We start from the raw sequence: 17,915 nt of genomic DNA on the forward strand, positions 1-17,915 counted from the left end.
TTTTTGACATTTTTGACATATTTGACAATTTTGACAATTTTGACAATTTTGACAATTTTGACAATTTTGACAATTTTGACAATTTTGACAATTTTGACAATTTTGACAATTTTGACAATTTTGACAATTTTGACAATTTTGACAATTTTGACAATTTTGACAATTTCGACAATTTTGACAATTTTGACAATTTTGACAATTTTGTCAATTTTGACAATTTTGACAATTTTGACAATTTTGACAATTTTGACAATTTTGACAATTTTGACAATTTTGACAATTTTGACAATTTTGACAATTTTGACAATTTTGACAATTTTGACAATTTTGACAATTTTGACAATTTTGACAATTTTGACAATTTTGACAATTTTGACATTTTTGACATTTTTGACAATTTTTACAATTTTTACAATTTTGACAATTTTGACAATTTTGACAATTTTGATAATTTTGACAATTTTGACCATTTTGACAATTTTGACAATTTTGACAATTTTGACAATTTTGACAATTTTGACAATTTTGACAATTTTGACAATTTTGACAATTTTGACAATTTTGACAATTTTGACAATTTTGACAATTTTGACAATTTTGACAATTTTGACAATTTTGACAATTTTGACAATTTTGACAATTTTGACAATTTCGACAATTTCGACAATTTTGACAATTTTGACAATTTTGACAATTTTGACAATTTTGACAATTTTGACAATTTTGACAATTTTGACAATTTTGACAATTTTGACAATTTTGACAATTTTGACAATTTTGACAATTTTGACAATTTTGACAATTTCGACAATTTTGACAATTTTGACAATTTTGACAATTTTGACAATTTTGACAATTTTGACAATTTTGACAATTTTGACAATTTTCACAATATTCACAATTTTCACAATTTTGACAATTTTCACAATTTTGATGATTTTCATTATTTTCACTTTTTTCACAAGTTTTACAATTTGGACATTTTGGCAATTTTTAGCCAAAATTTATTCAAAAGAAAATCACACCACCCAAATGAAGTTGTATTGCGCTAGCGTATAGAGGCTTTAAAGCTTTTCAACCTGTTTGCCAATTCCGGTGTTCTTGACTCAGTTGGATGAGTGCCAAAATTTCCTCCCACTTATTTTTTTCGAACCTCAACTGAATCTGGTGCACCCTAAATAAAATCGGCAAAATTACAGACATTAAAATTCAGAAAATTGGATTTCAATTTAAAAAAAGAAAAAAAAAACAGAATTGATTCAGTATTGTCGGTCACTAATCGCAATCATTTTGAAATGACTTAGCAAATATAATTGAACGATAATCAATAGCTAGACTCGTCTTTTCCGAGTTCGAACGTTCATAAAAGCTCTCTGAACCGGTCATCTTTCCACGATGGATCTATTTAGGAGGAAGCTTTTGAATGGCTCAATTCTATTCATACGAGCGAAGGAATCCCTTTTGTGACCGAGAAGCTTTGGCATTAAGGATGGATCTCGTTAAAGTTTGCTTGCGCTCAATGTTTCCTCTTAAACACTTCCATAGTTAAAAGAGAATATTTGCAATCCATGCTTGTTTGCCTCAGTCGTACGAGAGTGAAACGAAAAAATGGTGGGAGAAATTTTTTTCGACAAGAAAAAATTGCTCTACAAATCGAGTCGAATATCTTTCCTCTTTTGTGTTCGCAGTAAGTCTGCTGCATCTTTTTCCCGGCCGCTGATCCTGGGCTGGGATAGTTAGATTTTTGTTCCATCCTTCCTCCCGCTTTGAAGCATTCAACTCGGTAATGTACCCTAGACCTGGAAAACTGATGATATAATCAAATTTAGCACAATTGCAAGTTTTCTGGTTGGTTTGCGGATCCTTTCTCTCTGTGTTGCTCGAGGAGGAAAGAAGGACTGAAGAGGGTCCAAGAAAACTTATCATCTCGGGCTTGTTTTTTTTCGCCACTCCGGGACGATGCGGGGCAAACTGCAGCAAATATCCGACCGCAAACACGAAACCGGAGAAGAAAGTTTATGCTGTTTATTTTGCCACTTGCACTTCACCAGCAGCAGCATCATCATCCGGTACAGAGAGCATCATCATCTTGGGAATGGGACCAGATTGAGGAAACTAACCCCAGCTCAAAACCCAAGGCCCGAACGAGAGATGGCGTTCCGTATGCTAAATAAGCTAAGCTAACCGGTACCGGATGCTGAAAACGGAAAAACTGCTCCTCTGATTGTTTGCTTTACGACGACGATGTTTTAAAGGGTAAATATTGCTTGGTCGATGGAAAGCGAGGGTGGCGAAAAAACATGCCGCGTTGTGTTAAATATCATTTAGATTATGCAACCAATTTATTTGAATTATGCTCGAGCAGATACCGGTGGAACTACGAACATGATCCGATTGTGCTGGGAACATTATGAAATTTCATTTTCTTGGCAGCTGGAACAATCCGAAAGGAGGGGACAGAAATTTTGAGGTTTCAAATGAAGAACTGCTTACTACTAAGATAGATTCCAATTAATCTGAGACCTAAGCTTAGATTTTGCTATCTTTTCAAACTTTGTCTGAGTTTTTTTTTTCAAATTATTGTCTTAGTCTTTGTTCTTTTTTTTTAAATCTCTATTCCAATCATAGCCCTAACTTTCTTATCATTGTTCAGATCTAACTCCGTCTCCTGGGAATTTTTCTCCTAGTTCATGTCCTAGTCCATGTCCTAGTCCATGTCCTAGTCCATGTCCTAGTCCATGTCCTAGTCCATGTCCTAGTCCATGTCCTAGTCCATGTCCTAGTCCATGTCCTAGTCCATGTCCTAGTCCATGTCCTAGTCCATGTCCTAGTCCATGTCCTAGTCCATGTCCTAGTCCATGTCCTAGTCCATGTCCTAGTCCATGTCCTAGTCCATGTCCTAGTCCATGTCCTAGTCCATGTCCTAGTCCATGTCCTAGTCCATGTCCTAGTCCATGTCCTAGTCCATGTCCTAGTCCATGTCCTAGTCCATGTCCTAGTCCATGTCCTAGTCCATGTCCTAGTCCATGTCCTAGTCCATGTCCTAGTCCATGTCCTAGTCCATGTCCTAGTCCATGTCCTAGTCCATGTCCTAGTCCATGTCCTAGTCCATGTCCTAGTCCATGTCCTAGTCCATGTCCTAGTCCATGTCCTAGTCCATGTCCTAGTCCATGTCCTAGTCCATGTCCTAGTCCATGTCCTAGTCCATGTCCTAGTCCATGTCCTAGTCCATGTCCTAGTCCATGTCCTAGTCCATGTCCTAGTCCATGTCCTAGTCCATGTCCTAGTCCATGTCCTAGTCCATGTCCTAGTCCATGTCCTAGTCCATGTCCTAGTCCATGTCCTAGTCCATGTCCTAGTCCATGTCCTAGTCCATGTCCTAGTCCATGTCCTAGTCCATGTCCTAGTCCATGTCCTAGTCCATGTCCTAGTCCATGTCCTAGTCCATGTCCTAGTCCATGTCCTAGTCCATGTCCTAGTCCATGTCCTAGTCCATGTCCTAGTCCATGTCCTAGTCCATGTCCTAGTCCATGTCCTAGTCCATGTCCTAATCCTTTTCCTATTTCATGTCCTAGTTCATGTCCTAAAGGTAGAAAAGTCCAAATTCAATGTTATTCTGAAAGTTTTGCGAATTTGAATTTTTTTTTCTATTTTCGTCTATGGCGACCGTCATAAATTTATTATACAATTTTCAAAATAGTATCAAATCGTAAACTAAATAAGGTAATGTTCTCAACTTGATTCCTTCTGTAGCTCCGTTGCATGGTCCGGACAACTTCCGTAAGCTGCACTTGGCATCCGAAATCTTTTTTCCGGTGCCATTTCACCCCTGAAGGTACGAAAAAGACCAACCAAATCAGACCAAAACCAAAACCGACCGAAACCAACCTAAATGATGGGGATTGTTGTTGCTCCGGTGTGGTGAGGTCACTTTAGACGGAGCATCTGGGGTTCGGATTTCCACGACTGGTCCTTCCGGTCCCCTTTTTGGTAATGTAATTTTTTTCCTCGGAATCATCCGTCGCCATCAGGCAGGAGATTGTTTTCTCGGAATCCGGTTAGCACGGAGATTCCTGGAACCTGGAACGTGCTGTTGTCCCTGCTCTTGGCTTTGTTCAATTGCGTCCGGTTCAAATTTTGTTGGAGCAGAAGGTTTGTTGAAGGTGGTTGTATCGTGTATTCGAGAACTTCCGAGACCGTTTGGGGTTTGAAAGTGATGCAACGCCCTGCAGGATGCCTTTGGGATGGGGGGTGCTAATTTACTGGAAGACAGATTCGATTTTAACCTTTGGGGCGGGTGTTAACTTGACCAGATTCACTTGCTGATGGTGGTCAGATGTTACTAATGCAGTGGATGATGCTGAGAAATTGTCCTACTTTGCTGCGTCATTTTTTAGAGGATGTTGTCTTGATTTACGATACTGCAGGTAATTTTACATCTTTTTTTCAATGGAAGGAACAAATTTTTAACAAAAATAACGAACCAAAAAAAATTCAACTGCCACCTTTAAAGAAACGTGAAATTTATGCAAATGCTTCCAATTCGGATTCCGCAGATACGTAAAGTGAATTCTTAAAATTCCTTTCTCTATTCTGTTGGTTTGAACGAAGCCAATTTCGTTTTGTAGAATTCCTGTCTAGCTGGAAACAAATTGTCGAAACCAGTGCTGCCTGCATAATCTAATCGGTACCTTCTCAGACCAAGGTAGGTTAGGAATTCGTTTTACATCTGTGAGGCATGAATGAAAAATAAGTTTCATTTCACTCTCTTGAGCTAAGCTCCCGTGAGAATGTTTGTAAAAGTGTTTTGCAAATAAATCTTCGCCCAACAAATAAAACACATCTGATATCACACGTGTGGATGGAAATATAATACAAAAAAGTACCGTGTAGCAAACCCATCAAGGGTAAATAATGCCCCACTTTACAATCAACTGGCCGGTCATCAGCTTACTGCATGTAGGTTACCAATTCCCTGAGGGTGGTTTTCCTTCCTTTCTGTTGGGAACGGATTGAATCCACCCACACTCGTAGGACCCTCAAACATTCTCTCCTCCAGGAACTTGAGATCCCGTAGTGAACCGGATTGGCCAGCAGATGCCTGGACAAAAGGTCTTCACCGAGCCAACCTTTGCTCCATCCATAGTTTAGTACCCTAGCTAACTGCTAGTAAGGCAAGTAGTGCTTGGCATGGCAAATGTTTCCTCCAGAACACACAGACACGTGAAGTAGGTGTAGCCAGTCTAGTTTCCAGAATTCTAAAGCTAGCAAAATATCCAAAAAAAAAAACACCAGCAATGCTCAGGTGTGTTTGAGCTCTCCGGAAGAAAAGACAAGCCGGAGCAGAAAAAGTTCCCTCTGCACCCTTCGAGGAAAAATGGTGGTCGGTTCGGGGAAGGTTGATTTGAATTTTAGATTTTCCAGGTTTTTTGTTACCCATTTCCCCCCTTCAAAAAAAGGCTTCCCTTTAGAGGTCACACTTGGTTACCGGGGTAGATTACAACTGGAGTAAGGGGGGATGTTTTACACTTCACACCTGAGTGCTGGTAAGAGGGTTTTTGGGAGTCAAATAAAAGCAGTAGCGAGAAATTACGGGTCAGGCAAAGGGTTTTGTACAGTTTTGTTAAGCTGGTTTTTTTCCTGGCCTCTTATCTGGGAAAAGTTTCCCTTGAAAAAAAAAAGTTGCATAAGCGAAAAATTTCCCCCCCTCCCGCTTTCGAAAACAGTCGCACTAATCTACGCTTACAGATCTCTGTTTGAATCAGCGCTCGGTAACAAAACAGAGAAAGAATAACAAATGGCCCGAAATGTAACGTAAAATGGTTGAAAAAAAAGGTTGATCGTTATGTCAACTTGAAAAAGCATCGATTGAAATTTAAATTTCCTTGAACCTATGATTGTATGCGATAAAAAAAAATAAATTATGACAATTAACCAGACGAAAAGACATTCTTTCTTTTCTCTAGACTTGAACAGTGAATCTTAAATATTCTTTTAGTCCAATAATTGAATTGTCCAAATTGTCAAAATTGTCAAAATTGTCACAACTGTCAAAATTTTCAAAATTGTCAAAACTGTCAAAATTGTCAAAATTGTCAAAATTGTCAACATTGTCAAAATTGTCAAAATTGTCAAAACTGTCAAAATTGTCAAAATTGTTAAAATTGTCAAAATTGTAAAAAAAATGTCAAAATTGTCAAAATTGTTAAAATTGTCAAAATTGTCGAAATTGTCAAAATTGTCAAAATTGTCAAAATTGTCAAAATTGTCAAAATTGTCAAAATTGTCAAAATTGTCAAAATTGTCAAAATTGTCAAAATTGTCAAAATTGTCAAAATTGTCAAAATTGTCAAAATTGTCAAAATTGTCAAAATTGTCAAAATTGTCAAAATTGTCAAAATTGTCAAAATTGTCAAAATTGTCAAAATTGTCAAAATTGTCAAAATTGTCAAAATTGTCAAAATTGTCAAAATTGTCAAAATTGTCAAAATTGTCAAAATTGTCAAAATTGTCAAAATTGTCAAAATTGTCAAAATTGTCAAAATTGTCAAAATTGTCAAAATTGTCAAAATTGTCAAAATTGTCAAAATTGTCAAAATTGTCAAAATTGTCAAAATTGTCAAAATTGTCAAAGTTGTCAAATTGTCAAAATTGTCAAAATTGTCAAAATTGTCAAAATTGTCAAAATTGTCAAAATTGTCAAAATTGTCAAAATTGTCAAAATTGTCAAAATTGTCAAAATTGTCAAAATTGTCAAAATTGTCAAAATTGTCAAAATTGTCAAAATTGTCAAAATTATCAAAATTGTCAAAATTGTCAAAATTGTCAAAATTGTCAAAATTGTCAAAATTGTCAAAATTGTCAAAATTGTCAAAATGTCGATTTGTAAATTTGCCGTTTTAAAGATATGTCAGTTTGTAATTGTCAATTTGTAGATTTGTCGATTTGTCGTTGTTGATTTGTCGATTTGTTGATTTGTTGATTTGTCGATTTGTCGATTTGTCGATTTTTCGATTTGTCGATTTCTCGATTTGTCGATTTGTCGATTTGTCGATTTGTCGATTTGTCGATTAGTCGATTTGTCGATTTGTCGACTTTTCGATTTGTCGATTTTTCTATTTGTCGATTTGTCGATTTGTCGATTTGTCGATTAGTCGATTTGTCGATTTGTCGATTTGTCGATTTGTCGATTTGTCGATTTGTCGATTTGTCGATTCGTCGATTTGTCGATTTGTCGATTTGCCGATTTTTTGGTTTGTCGATTGGTCGATTTGTTGATTTGCCGATTTGTCGATTTGTTGATTTGTCGATTTTTCGATTTGTTGTTTTGTCGATTTGTCGTTTTGTCTATTTGCAGATTTGTCGATTCGTCTATTTGCCGATTCGTCGATTTGTCGATTTATCGATTTGTCGATTTGTCGATTTGTCGATTTTTCGATTTGTTGATTTGTCGATTTGTCGATTTTTTGGTTTGTCGATTTGTTGATTTGTCGATTTGTCGATTTTTCGATTTGTTGATTTGTTGATTTGTCGATTTTTCGATTTGTCGAGTTGTCGTTTTGTCTATTTTTCGATTTGTCGATTCGTCTATTTGCCGATTTGTCCATTTGTCAATTTGTCGATTAATGATATTGCGATTTCTTTTTCACAATGTTTTGATCTTCAAATTGGATGATTTCTCGTTCTTTTCTTTTGTGCTTTTGCCAAATTTAAACTCAATTTCACCACCCTGATGCGTACCGAATTTTGTTTGAACTTCACTCTGGCATATATGAGCTTCTTCTTTTCATCAAACCAAATAGTTTCGGTTAGCTTTTCCTCCCTCATATTCGATGGTTAACCCTAGAAAGTTTATATCTGCTAAAAAAATTCATTTCGATTCGGTTGGGATGTTTGAAAACCCCTTTCATTTATGCGTTTTTGTGTGTCGATGAATTGCTATAAATCAATATTGCATCAGTATTGCAATATTGAATGGTTGAAATAGTTGTGGATATGTGCTTTTCGAATGCTTTGAAAAGCTTAGTCGAGTGGTTGTAAAATATTTTTAGAATTGAATGCCTATTTTTACTAACTCAAGTATCCAATGTATTTTAAAGAAAAATTACACTGATATTCTAATACGCTTTGATTAATATTTAGCGAAACGTGTCATTTTGAACTTTATCTAACGAACAAAATCTTTTTACAGCCCATTATTCACAATAACGAATACAAGTATTTTCAAGTTAAACTAACTGAGTTTTCCCTCCATTTCTTTCCATTTCCAGATAATTTCATCTCGATGTGCTCGGAGTTTTTCCTATGCTAAGCTTCGTTCAAGATAAGCTGCTTCTGCTGCTGCATTCTACGATTCGGGGAACAAACTCAATTGCTTGAAACGAATTGGAGAATCACGCCCGGTGCAAAACGCATCAACTTTTAGTTTCCAGCAGCAGCAGTGGTGAACTCGAAGCGAAACTTGTTCGGCATTTTTAAACCCATTCCGGGACAAAGGCAGAGCCGGGAAAGAACTGGAAAATTGTAGCAGAGCAGAAAAAAAGCTAAGCCGCACCAAACTTGCTCCACAAAAGCGAGTTTTCGTTTGGCAGTCGTAAATATTTCCTTCCAAACGGGAACATTTTGCTTAAAAACTTTCGCCAAACCCGACCATTACTCGTGTTTTAACAAATAAGAAGGAAAAAAACGGGGAGGGGGAAAGAGAAACATATTTTCCCATTTTCAGTTTCCGATAAGTATTGTGAAGTTCATTTTTTTTTTATCATTCCAGTGATCGTGCGAAGCTGAGAGAGAGAAAAAATAAAAACCATAAGAAGTAGAAACTGCTGTGTTCATAAATTTTAGGAACTTTCCTTTCGCATTTTAACCTACCGGTTAGCTTTTGTTTCCGGTTCTAAACGTGATCGAGGAATAAATTTTGGTTTAAGCTCTCTGTCTTTTAGGTGAGAGGTTTAGAAAAAATTAAACAAAAGGAAAAAAGTGATAAAAAACGGAAAACTTTAACCCAACAAAGAACAATAAGTGAGAACAGCAATTAGAAGTGTTGTGAAGTGTGTTTATAGATCAGTGAAGAGGAGGTCCATTTGTTGTTGTTGTTGTTGTTGTTGTTGTTGTTGTGAGAGGAAGAAAAACAAACAAATAAACAACAAACACAATGGCGGCGTTCATTGCTAAACAAATGGTGGGCAACCAGCTGAATGCGGTAAAAGGTGAGTAATAGTAACTATCGAACATTTGACAGTCTTAATGTGGTTATCAAAAAAAAATTTCATTTGACGATATATTCAAAGAATTTGTACAGATTAGCTGAAGAATTTATAATTTCAAAATAATTTTTTTAAGTAAAATCTACATAGAAAGAAGTGAAAAAATGTAATTGATCCTTTTATGTGAGAGACATTCGTGTTTTAGAGAAGTACGGAGTTGAGATAAGAAATTATGATCGATATCAAAGGAAAACCGACGTGTTTTGATTCACCTTCTAAATTAACACTTACATTAGGGTGGCAGCAAAAAGGGTCAATTTGAAAACTGATCTTAAAAATTTTGAAGATTGGCTCAAAAGACTGCCGTGTGCAAAATTTCAGCCTAATTAGACTTCATTAAGGGGTGCCTCAAAGCGCTCAATGTTTCGATTTTTTACCCTCAAAAATCACATACGAGAGAGGGGCAAAGAAAATCGGGAAAAATGGAATTTTAATTTCGATGCCAAATGACTAAGAAATTCATGAAGCATGGAGTTTTGGTTAAATCTCTAAATGTTAAGCCAAAAATCGACTAACCGAATTTGGAAGGTTATTCCAAATGAAAGATCTTAAAAAAGAGAAACATTTCTTGGGAATGGATTTTTAAAGAGATTATCAAAAGCAAACCATTGAATATTTCCGGGTGGTTTATACCGAGAGATTACTTAAACATTTTGGAATGTTTGACAGTAATTCCAAAAGAACACCAATGGATTTCTGGTTATGCTTTCAAGGCTTCTGGTATCGTGGTCAGCGAAATGTCAACAGAGGTTTTGTACTGTCTACTAGAATTCCATTTGACATAATCCGATCTACTACATTATTGGATCATGTGACATAATGCAATAATGCAAAAAATCGACCACATGACATAATCTGACTATGCAACATAATCCGATCATGCAACATAATCGACCATGTGACATAACCCCATCATGCAACAGAATCGACAATGTGACAAAATCAGACCATGCAACATAATCGACAATGTGACATAATCAGACCATGCAATATAATCGACAATGTGACATAATTCGATCATGCAAGATATTTCGACTATGTGACATAATCTGACAACGCCACATGCGATGACATTTAGGATCCCTGCCATTGAAGTCCTCCGCCACTGAACGCCTCCGCCGCTGGCTGTCCACGCTGCTGACCGTCATCGCTGCTCACTGGTCCACGATTGCCACTGAACTACTGCAAATCGATATCTGAGTTGGAATACCACTCTGGTGGGGTCCAAACTCAGATCGAAGCGCAGCAACGTCTGTTCAGTTCGACGGCAAACAGAGAAAGAAACTTTGTTTTAACACGTTTGTCGCCACGGCACCCGTATTCCGGTGACGGGTGTATTTCCTGGGGGGGCCCGTCACATTAAAATGCGTGTGACGCTCTCTTACTTAAGTTTACCGCTCAGCTTCGCCACACGTTTCAAATATGGAAGTTCTCCCTCTTTGCTTTCTCTCTCTGAAAAATTATTTGGGCCCGGCTAGTAAAACTACCAAAATGAGCGTGGCGACGAACGTGTTAAACCTTTCGTCGGTAGGGAAAAACAAAACCCATCAAAGCAGGCGTTAGTGATGACGTCATAATCCTTCATATGTGATGTCCGTTAATGAGACGTTTTTAGTGACGCGAGATTCGTTCGCAAATTTCAATTTGTCCCCCTATAGTATTGCCGTAAGACGTAGTTCTTCGTCAAAAAAATTACCGAAATGCATCGTTTACCGGACTGCTATTTATCCAAATGCCATTTTCAAATTAGAATTTTGAAAACAAATATTTTTTTTTTAGTTTCTTTTAAAAATCATTTGAATTTTTGTATTTTTTTTTTCAATTTCTTTTCTAAAAATTTCATATAATAAGGTCTTTTATTTCAATATTTTATTTTAATTTTCAAAAATTTTTCTAGCATAAGTTTCTATGAATACTATTTATTTTTTCCACCGTGCCATAAATTTCGTAATTTTTTTGTTTGCTAATAGTTATTTTGTTCTGAAAATTTATTAAACCCTAAAGCCCTAACATCTTTTTAAATTCTTTTTCTAACCTTACCTTAAGTTGTGTTTGAAAGTTATAAAAATACTCACGGTTTTTTTCTGGTTGGTAATTTTTTTTTCCTGGCATTCAATTTATCCTGGGGTAATATTTAAATTTCAGGGAACATTAATAACTCAAAGCGGGGTCATCTCAATCCCATTAGGGAGAGGGTCGTCCGCATTTTCTGATCCTACAATTCCTGAACAGAAGCAACTCAATCCGTTTAAGGGTCGTCCGTTTTTCATTTAGTGCTACGCACTCGAGGTTCGAATTCGTCGGCAGGAACAACTCATTCCATCCTTGAAAGAGGGTCTTCCGCATATTTTTCCACGTCGATAATATCGATAGTTGTTATTTTAGACCCCGCTTTTAAGCTTAAGACGCTATTTTTCACGTCACAAAACATGTTTTTAGTAAAGAGAAATGCCCACTAGCAATCCAAACAGGTTTTCGATCCCTTTTTATCGAGGAATCCACAAGTTTTCCGTAATTTTTCTGGGATTTGAATATCCGTGAACAAACGAACATCATCCCAACAAACAAGTCGCGCTGTACTGACAGTTATTTGTTTACATTGCGGAGGACCATCGAGAGATTTGTGAGTGACTAATGACACATTCCACGCGCTTGTACCGCTCAAAAGTGATTTTTATCCGTTCGCGTATCGAAAAATCTCAAAATGGTCTATAATATTGATAATCCAAATCACACAAAACCAACGGAAAAAAGAGAAAAAAAATTGTTTACACATGTTTTAGATGATTTTGAAAATCAGTTTTTTCGTTGAAAAAAGTGGTGTTTTTGACAACTTTTACAAAATCATTAATTTTAATATATGGATGAATTTTTTTGGAAATATTTTTAGTATGTTCAGAAGCCAAAAAACATGGCTTCATTTTGTAGAAAAAAGATTTTGTTTATATCTAATGTAGTTGGTTTGAAAAGCGAACAAATACAGTCGCAAATAAGTGAATTCACGTCACAAAAAGGGAAGTTTTTAGTTTTACAAGAAAACTCTGACTTTTTTAAATAAAAAAAAGGAGATTTTCTTTGAAAACGATAAGACGATTCTAAAACTCTAAAATTTATAGAAATTGGTTGGAATCTAGCAGAGTTAGAACAGCGCGAATGAGTGAATTCACGTCACAAAATTTGATTTTTTGTTAAATTTTTTATGAAAAATGTTCTCTGAAAGCTGTTTTGACCCTCCGGATGGTCGGATTTTTACAAATCGAGCATAATTTAGTTGATTTTTTTAATAAGTTCATTATTTTGAAATAAAAATACAAAAAGATTGAAAAAAAAAATAAAAAATTTTTTTTGGTGAATCTTTAAATAAAGACAGTAGTTATTTTAACAACATCCCTCAATATGTTGCTATTCAAGTGCCAATCAAAATAAGGAAAAAGTTAGGTGCAGGTACTGAAAATTTATGATTGTAAAAGTCGGAACAACAAAATATCGTTTTTGAAAGTGTACCTTCTTAAAATTTGAAGAATCCAAAGAATGGTCCAGTATAACCACAGTATAATTTTATATTTCGTGACGTGAATTCAGTCAACTACCCTGTTTTGTTTGAACTAAGTGAATTCACGTCACAACTTCAAATAAGCATAACTTCGTTCGTTGTTGTTCAATCGAGAAGCTTCGTACATCAAATTGTGGGTAATTGTTTTCTTTACAACTCATTCGAAGACACCGATATTCTATTTCCACAGAGAGAACAGGAAATCAAAGATGTATGTACTAAAGTCGGAAATGGGTAATTCTAGCGTGAATTCACGTCACAAAAGTAATTAATCACAACAAAAACAACTTAAATTTTAAAATGACCAAATTATATTCATTTTGAAGGAAATTCAATTTGCGACCGTTTGCTACAATTTTTTTCATTTTCAAGTAAATTGCCTGACTTCTAGAATGATAACAGTGCAGAAAAGTCCGGAAAAGCGATTTCACGTCACGGTGGAATGTGTCTAATGCGTTTTCATCTTCTCCACTGGCGCGAGGCAAAACTTTTACTGAAAAAAAAACAAACAAAATCGTCACTCGGGACGATGCGAATATATGGTTGCTATACTTACTCTTATGCTTACCCTCAACACTGACCAATTCTACGGGTTGCAACCGCCTGTTTGAGGTTCAAACCTCGTGCAAAATTGGTGGACTTCTGTATTAAAAAACGAATACAATGGGAGTTATTAAGCAAACACTACCGACCCCATGTCCTCCATAGAAAAGTTTAGATTAGTTAGGAAGCTTTCCGAGAGCTTTTGAAAACGGTCATACATTTGTCCCAACTACAAAAAATCAAAAATTTATCTGGCATCGCGGATAACAACAGTAGTCCTATTTGCCGCTGGTAGTTTTCATGATATTATGCTGGTTGTTTAACCAAGACTGTTCAGTTTTGGGACAATTGACCTCAAAAACGACCATGTGTGTCGACCGGCTGCCCGTTTTTTGTACTGAGAGTTTTTGAGGTTAATTGTTCCGTCTCATCTGTACACGCTCAGCAAGTGTGCGCGAGAAATGTCAAAAACAACTCTGTTAGGGCAAAACTCAGTTATCCACGAGGTTGCCACTGCTAACAAACGAAAACACTAGAAGTGAACGAAGGATATTAGAGCACAAGGTTCTCAGACTTCATCAGTAAAGCCTAGTCCACACTAGGAGACGGTTCGTCTCGAGACGGTCTCAGCGCCTCCCATTTTCTTCGGGAGACACTGAGACCGTCTCATGTTTCCAACAACAACAACAGACAACAAAGTTCGTCTCATAACAAAAATCGCAGTTCATGTTGCCTACTGTGGACTAGGCTCAAGTAGGCGAAGAGAGCGCGATGAGGTTCGGTGAGTTTGTTTGTAAACATGGGTAGATTTGTTCGAACTGAGAGCTTTGTTGATAAACAAACTCCACGAAGTTCGCAGTTGCCGAATCAAAAGGGCTGAATCGGAGATTTGGTAAATCGCTCACCTCCTATATATACACACCTTGAAGTAAACAGTACCGCTTGGAAGAGATTAAATGAGTTTATTGAGTTGTAATAAATAGGGTGAACGTCAGGGCCGGATTAAGCCATCGGGGGGCCCGGGGCAAATTTTCTCGGGGGGCCCCTATGATTGGTTTTTTTTTTTCAAATGCTATCCCAGAAAATACAATACATTTTAAACGTGTAACAGATCTGGATATAAGCTCAGTTTACTGTCTCCAATAGCCATGTTGTCTGCGTTGAAGATAGTTTCTGGTATTTTCAAATAAAAATTAATAATTAATCACGTGCAAACATTGCGGGAGAGTTAATTTTTTTTTTAAATTGAAGTTCTGATTTGAGCTGCAAAATGTGAAATTTAATTCTCATTTTCTTAAATAACCTTATCACCAATTAAAATTTTCTGATTAAGAAAAATGACCGGATAGATAGTTTAAATGATTTTCATTTCATCATTGCTCGTCTGGTTTGTGATTCATTGAGAAATATTCAACTAATGATAATTGGAAATAATCATGAAACATTGAATACAAAATTTAAAAAAAATAACCAAAATAATTAAATTCAAATTCCATATAGATAAGAATTCAAGACTGAGTGTCAGGTTACATTCAGAACCACAATTCAGTGTCTTAAAACTAAATCATAACTTCAAAACAAGTTCTGAGAAAGAATATATGAATTTAATTTATAAAATCAGAGATTGAAGCCTTCAATTTCAAGATTACAAATGTGCATTTCAATTTTAAATCTTCGAAACACAAAACAAAGTTTTCATGAAATATTTATGTATATTATTCTCGATAGATAAAAAAGAAGTTATTCTAAATGTGACAAAAGTTTCATTCGGTGCTCTCAAAGCCAAAGGGTTATAAGTGCAAAAATGATCGATTAAAAAAAATTTCAGAATAGAGATTAAATGTATTAAACACAGATTCAGTTATTATTGAAAAAAGTCAGATAAGGAATCCAAATGAGGGATAAGGAATCAAAATTCAGAAAAACCATGAAACTGAACTTCAGTAACTGAGGAAACAACACAATACTTGAAAATCTCAATGAAATGAATCTGGAAAAAGATAAAATTAAAAACATAGAAATATTCATGTTAAGAGAATCTCTCAATGATATTTGCAACTTAACCCTTCGTTTCATAAAGTAACAAATTTGCAACAATTAATTAAAGCTGTTGTAAATTATGCAGAAATTCAAATAGTCAACTGTTTTCTTCATGGCAATCATATTTCTAACTTCAAGATACGGTTCAATTAAAAAAAATTACTTTCCGAGTTTATATGTACAAACTAGACCAACTTCAATCTGAAAAATATGAAATGTTAAAAAAGGCTTATTTTTCAGAATTTTGACCTAGTTCAATTCGCACCGAGGAAAAAAAATTGACTGGAAAAAATATTTTCGCATTTTCAGTAATGCAATTAATATAATTGATTAGAATTCGAAGATATTTTTTAATTTTTGTCTGATATAATGGCCTTTTATTAATTGTTGCAAATTTGCAACACCATGCAACGGTAGCACCTTTAGTTACGTATATGGGCTACAAAGTGTGTTTTCGAAAGTTTCATCGTTTAAACAGTGTATATGTTTTCCGATAAAAGTAATATTATTTTAATTTCATATTATCATGTTAGCGAGACATTTTTAAAAATAATGCAGATCCATTTTCCTCTAAAAACTAAAACTTTTTTTTCCGGGAATTTAACAGCATGCTGTCATTCATCCCTAATGCCCTGTTCCTTATCCTCTAGCTGAACAAAATGGCTACCAACTGCAGAAGTATGTGAAAAAATAGTAAAAAATCCTTTTGACTAGATCATCAACCATTCGTATCATAAAATTAAAAAAAAAAATTGCATTAATAACGAAACCTCGTTAGAAATCCTGCATAAAAGTTGAAAAATTGTACTTCTAAAGAATCACATATGTACATATGTATGCTGTATGTTGGTTATCCACCATGGGTGCACGGATTCACCGCAGTTTCTGCTTAAGTATGTTTTCAGTATGCTTATTCAGTATTGCTTAAGTATGATTATTAAGTTTGATAATATATTTCCAAAGGGTCACACTTAGTACAAATTTGTGACTTTTGAGTAGTTGAAGTATATGTAGTAATAGTTTGAATCTATAATTTTTCAAATACAACGAGCGCTGTGTTTCTATGATTTTAAATATTATATTGTAATCCTCGGGAAAGATTTTCTGGGTTCGAAATAAATATTTTCGCATTTTTTAGTAAATTTATTATTAGCATATTTTTTCCATACTAGAACATTGAATTTTTAAATGCAAATGCATTTTATGTTCTCAACTTCATACAATGTAGTACCCTAGTTTGTAACATGAGTTCCATAATGTGCTGCAATTACTTTTTATCATTTAAACATCATTTAATTTTTTCAGAACGAATGTGATAAGGAAACGGTGCATGATGGTGAAATAGCAGTTTCATTTTAGTCCTACTTATAATTCCTTTAACTCTTATGAATGTGTACCATCGAAAAATCGTTTTCGATATTGGACCCTAAACGTTCCCCTTCCCTCTTCCAAATTAGAATCAAAGCTAACAGTTGAGTCACCGCAACTATTACGTCTCCTTCCTCTACTAACATGGATTAAATAGTGATCCACTCGGCAAAATGAAACTTATAAGTAAATTGCCTTAATAAATAAACCTGTGATTAAAAAAAAATTAACAAAAATTATATGAGTGCATTTTGAAGGTATTTTATCCATCGATTTTTTTAACTAAGGAATATTGAAAATATTGTTTTTTTTATTATTGGTGTTTCAATAAACAATGAAAATTGTTTCTTCAACAATTTGCATTCAGTGATTTTCAAGTTACTTGGTTCTTAACAAATAAGCATACCATGTACAACAATCACTTTTTCTGTTATAATGGTTTTATAATTCGTTGTTGTCAGCCGAGAATGAACTTTTTTTAGATTGTTGTATATTGCGCTTAAGAACCATGGACCGAAGATCATAAAACCACATAAAATCTTTCACAAAAAATGAAGTTACTGAAAATGAACTGGAGATTTGTCGATCTAATTAATCTCAATAATGCATGTAAGCACATACTTAGGTAGCAACTGCGGTGAATTCGTGCACCCATGGTGGATAACCAGCATACATAGGTTCTACCCCCAGCTAAATGGTGTCCAGACACTAGGTTTACGAAGTTTTTGAGCTAAAACTATGATTAGTGCAAGATAAACTAAGAGTAAACATTTAGTTCTAGCTGTCTTGTGTGAGGAACAAAAAGGTATAACCATTTCATGTTGTTGCAAATTTGCAACAAATAATATTTTGGCTAAATACTCGAAATGTGTGAAAATTATATTTTTTAATTATTTTTTCCTTCATGTACTCATCATTGCGCACTACTGAGAATTTTTTCAAGAAAAAATAAAAAATCATGAAATGAAGGGTTAACTATGATATCGTTTTTATGATAATTTGAGAATAATCATTTGGAAAACGATATGCTGACTTCAGAATATTAACTTCAGTGGATGATAAAATTTTGGTTAAATCCGTTGAAAATGTTTCATACGAATTTCAAGTCTAAGACAGAAATTGAGATGGAAACTCAATAAAGAAAC

The 17,915-nt window shown here is 35.0% G+C and overlaps 2 protein-coding genes across 18 annotated transcripts in view; both read left to right on the plus strand.

The window, feature by feature from the left end:
• Nucleotides 1-17,915, plus strand: part of LOC129745252 (complexin) — a 588,611-nt gene that overhangs the window by 200,350 nt on the left and 370,346 nt on the right. For 14 of the 17 annotated variants that reach the window (XM_055738313.1, XM_055738322.1, XM_055738330.1 and 11 more), the window contains exon 2: nt 8,771-9,209. In XM_055738313.1, coding sequence (XP_055594288.1) covers nt 9,155-9,209 — 55 coding nt within the window. In that variant the 5' untranslated portion in view covers nt 8,771-9,154. The remainder of the gene's footprint in view (nt 1-8,770; nt 9,210-17,915) is intronic. The other 3 variants (XM_055738290.1, XM_055738304.1, XM_055738296.1) reach the window with 2 other exon arrangements.
• Nucleotides 1,960-3,833, plus strand: LOC129738326 (uncharacterized). The gene is made up of 3 exons (XM_055729510.1): nt 1,960-2,161; nt 2,654-3,589; nt 3,754-3,833. Exons 1-3 carry the CDS (start codon nt 1,960-1,962, stop codon nt 3,831-3,833), a joined length of 1,218 nt encoding a protein of 405 aa, XP_055585485.1.

Source organism: Uranotaenia lowii, chromosome 1, assembly GCF_029784155.1.
Source record: "Uranotaenia lowii strain MFRU-FL chromosome 1, ASM2978415v1, whole genome shotgun sequence".
NCBI lineage: Eukaryota > Metazoa > Arthropoda > Insecta > Diptera > Culicidae > Uranotaenia > Uranotaenia lowii.

Coding starts and splice junctions, on each gene's coding strand:
- LOC129738326 (XM_055729510.1), top strand. CDS start 1,960: ATGCGGGGCAAACTGCAGCAAATATCCGACCGCAAACACGAAACCGGA. Junction 2,162..2,653: donor CGAACGAGAGATGGCGTTCC/GTATGCTAAATA, acceptor ATCATTGTTCAG/ATCTAACTCCGTCTCCTGGG. Junction 3,590..3,753: donor TCCTAGTTCATGTCCTAAAG/GTAGAAAAGTCC, acceptor TTCCTTCTGTAG/CTCCGTTGCATGGTCCGGAC.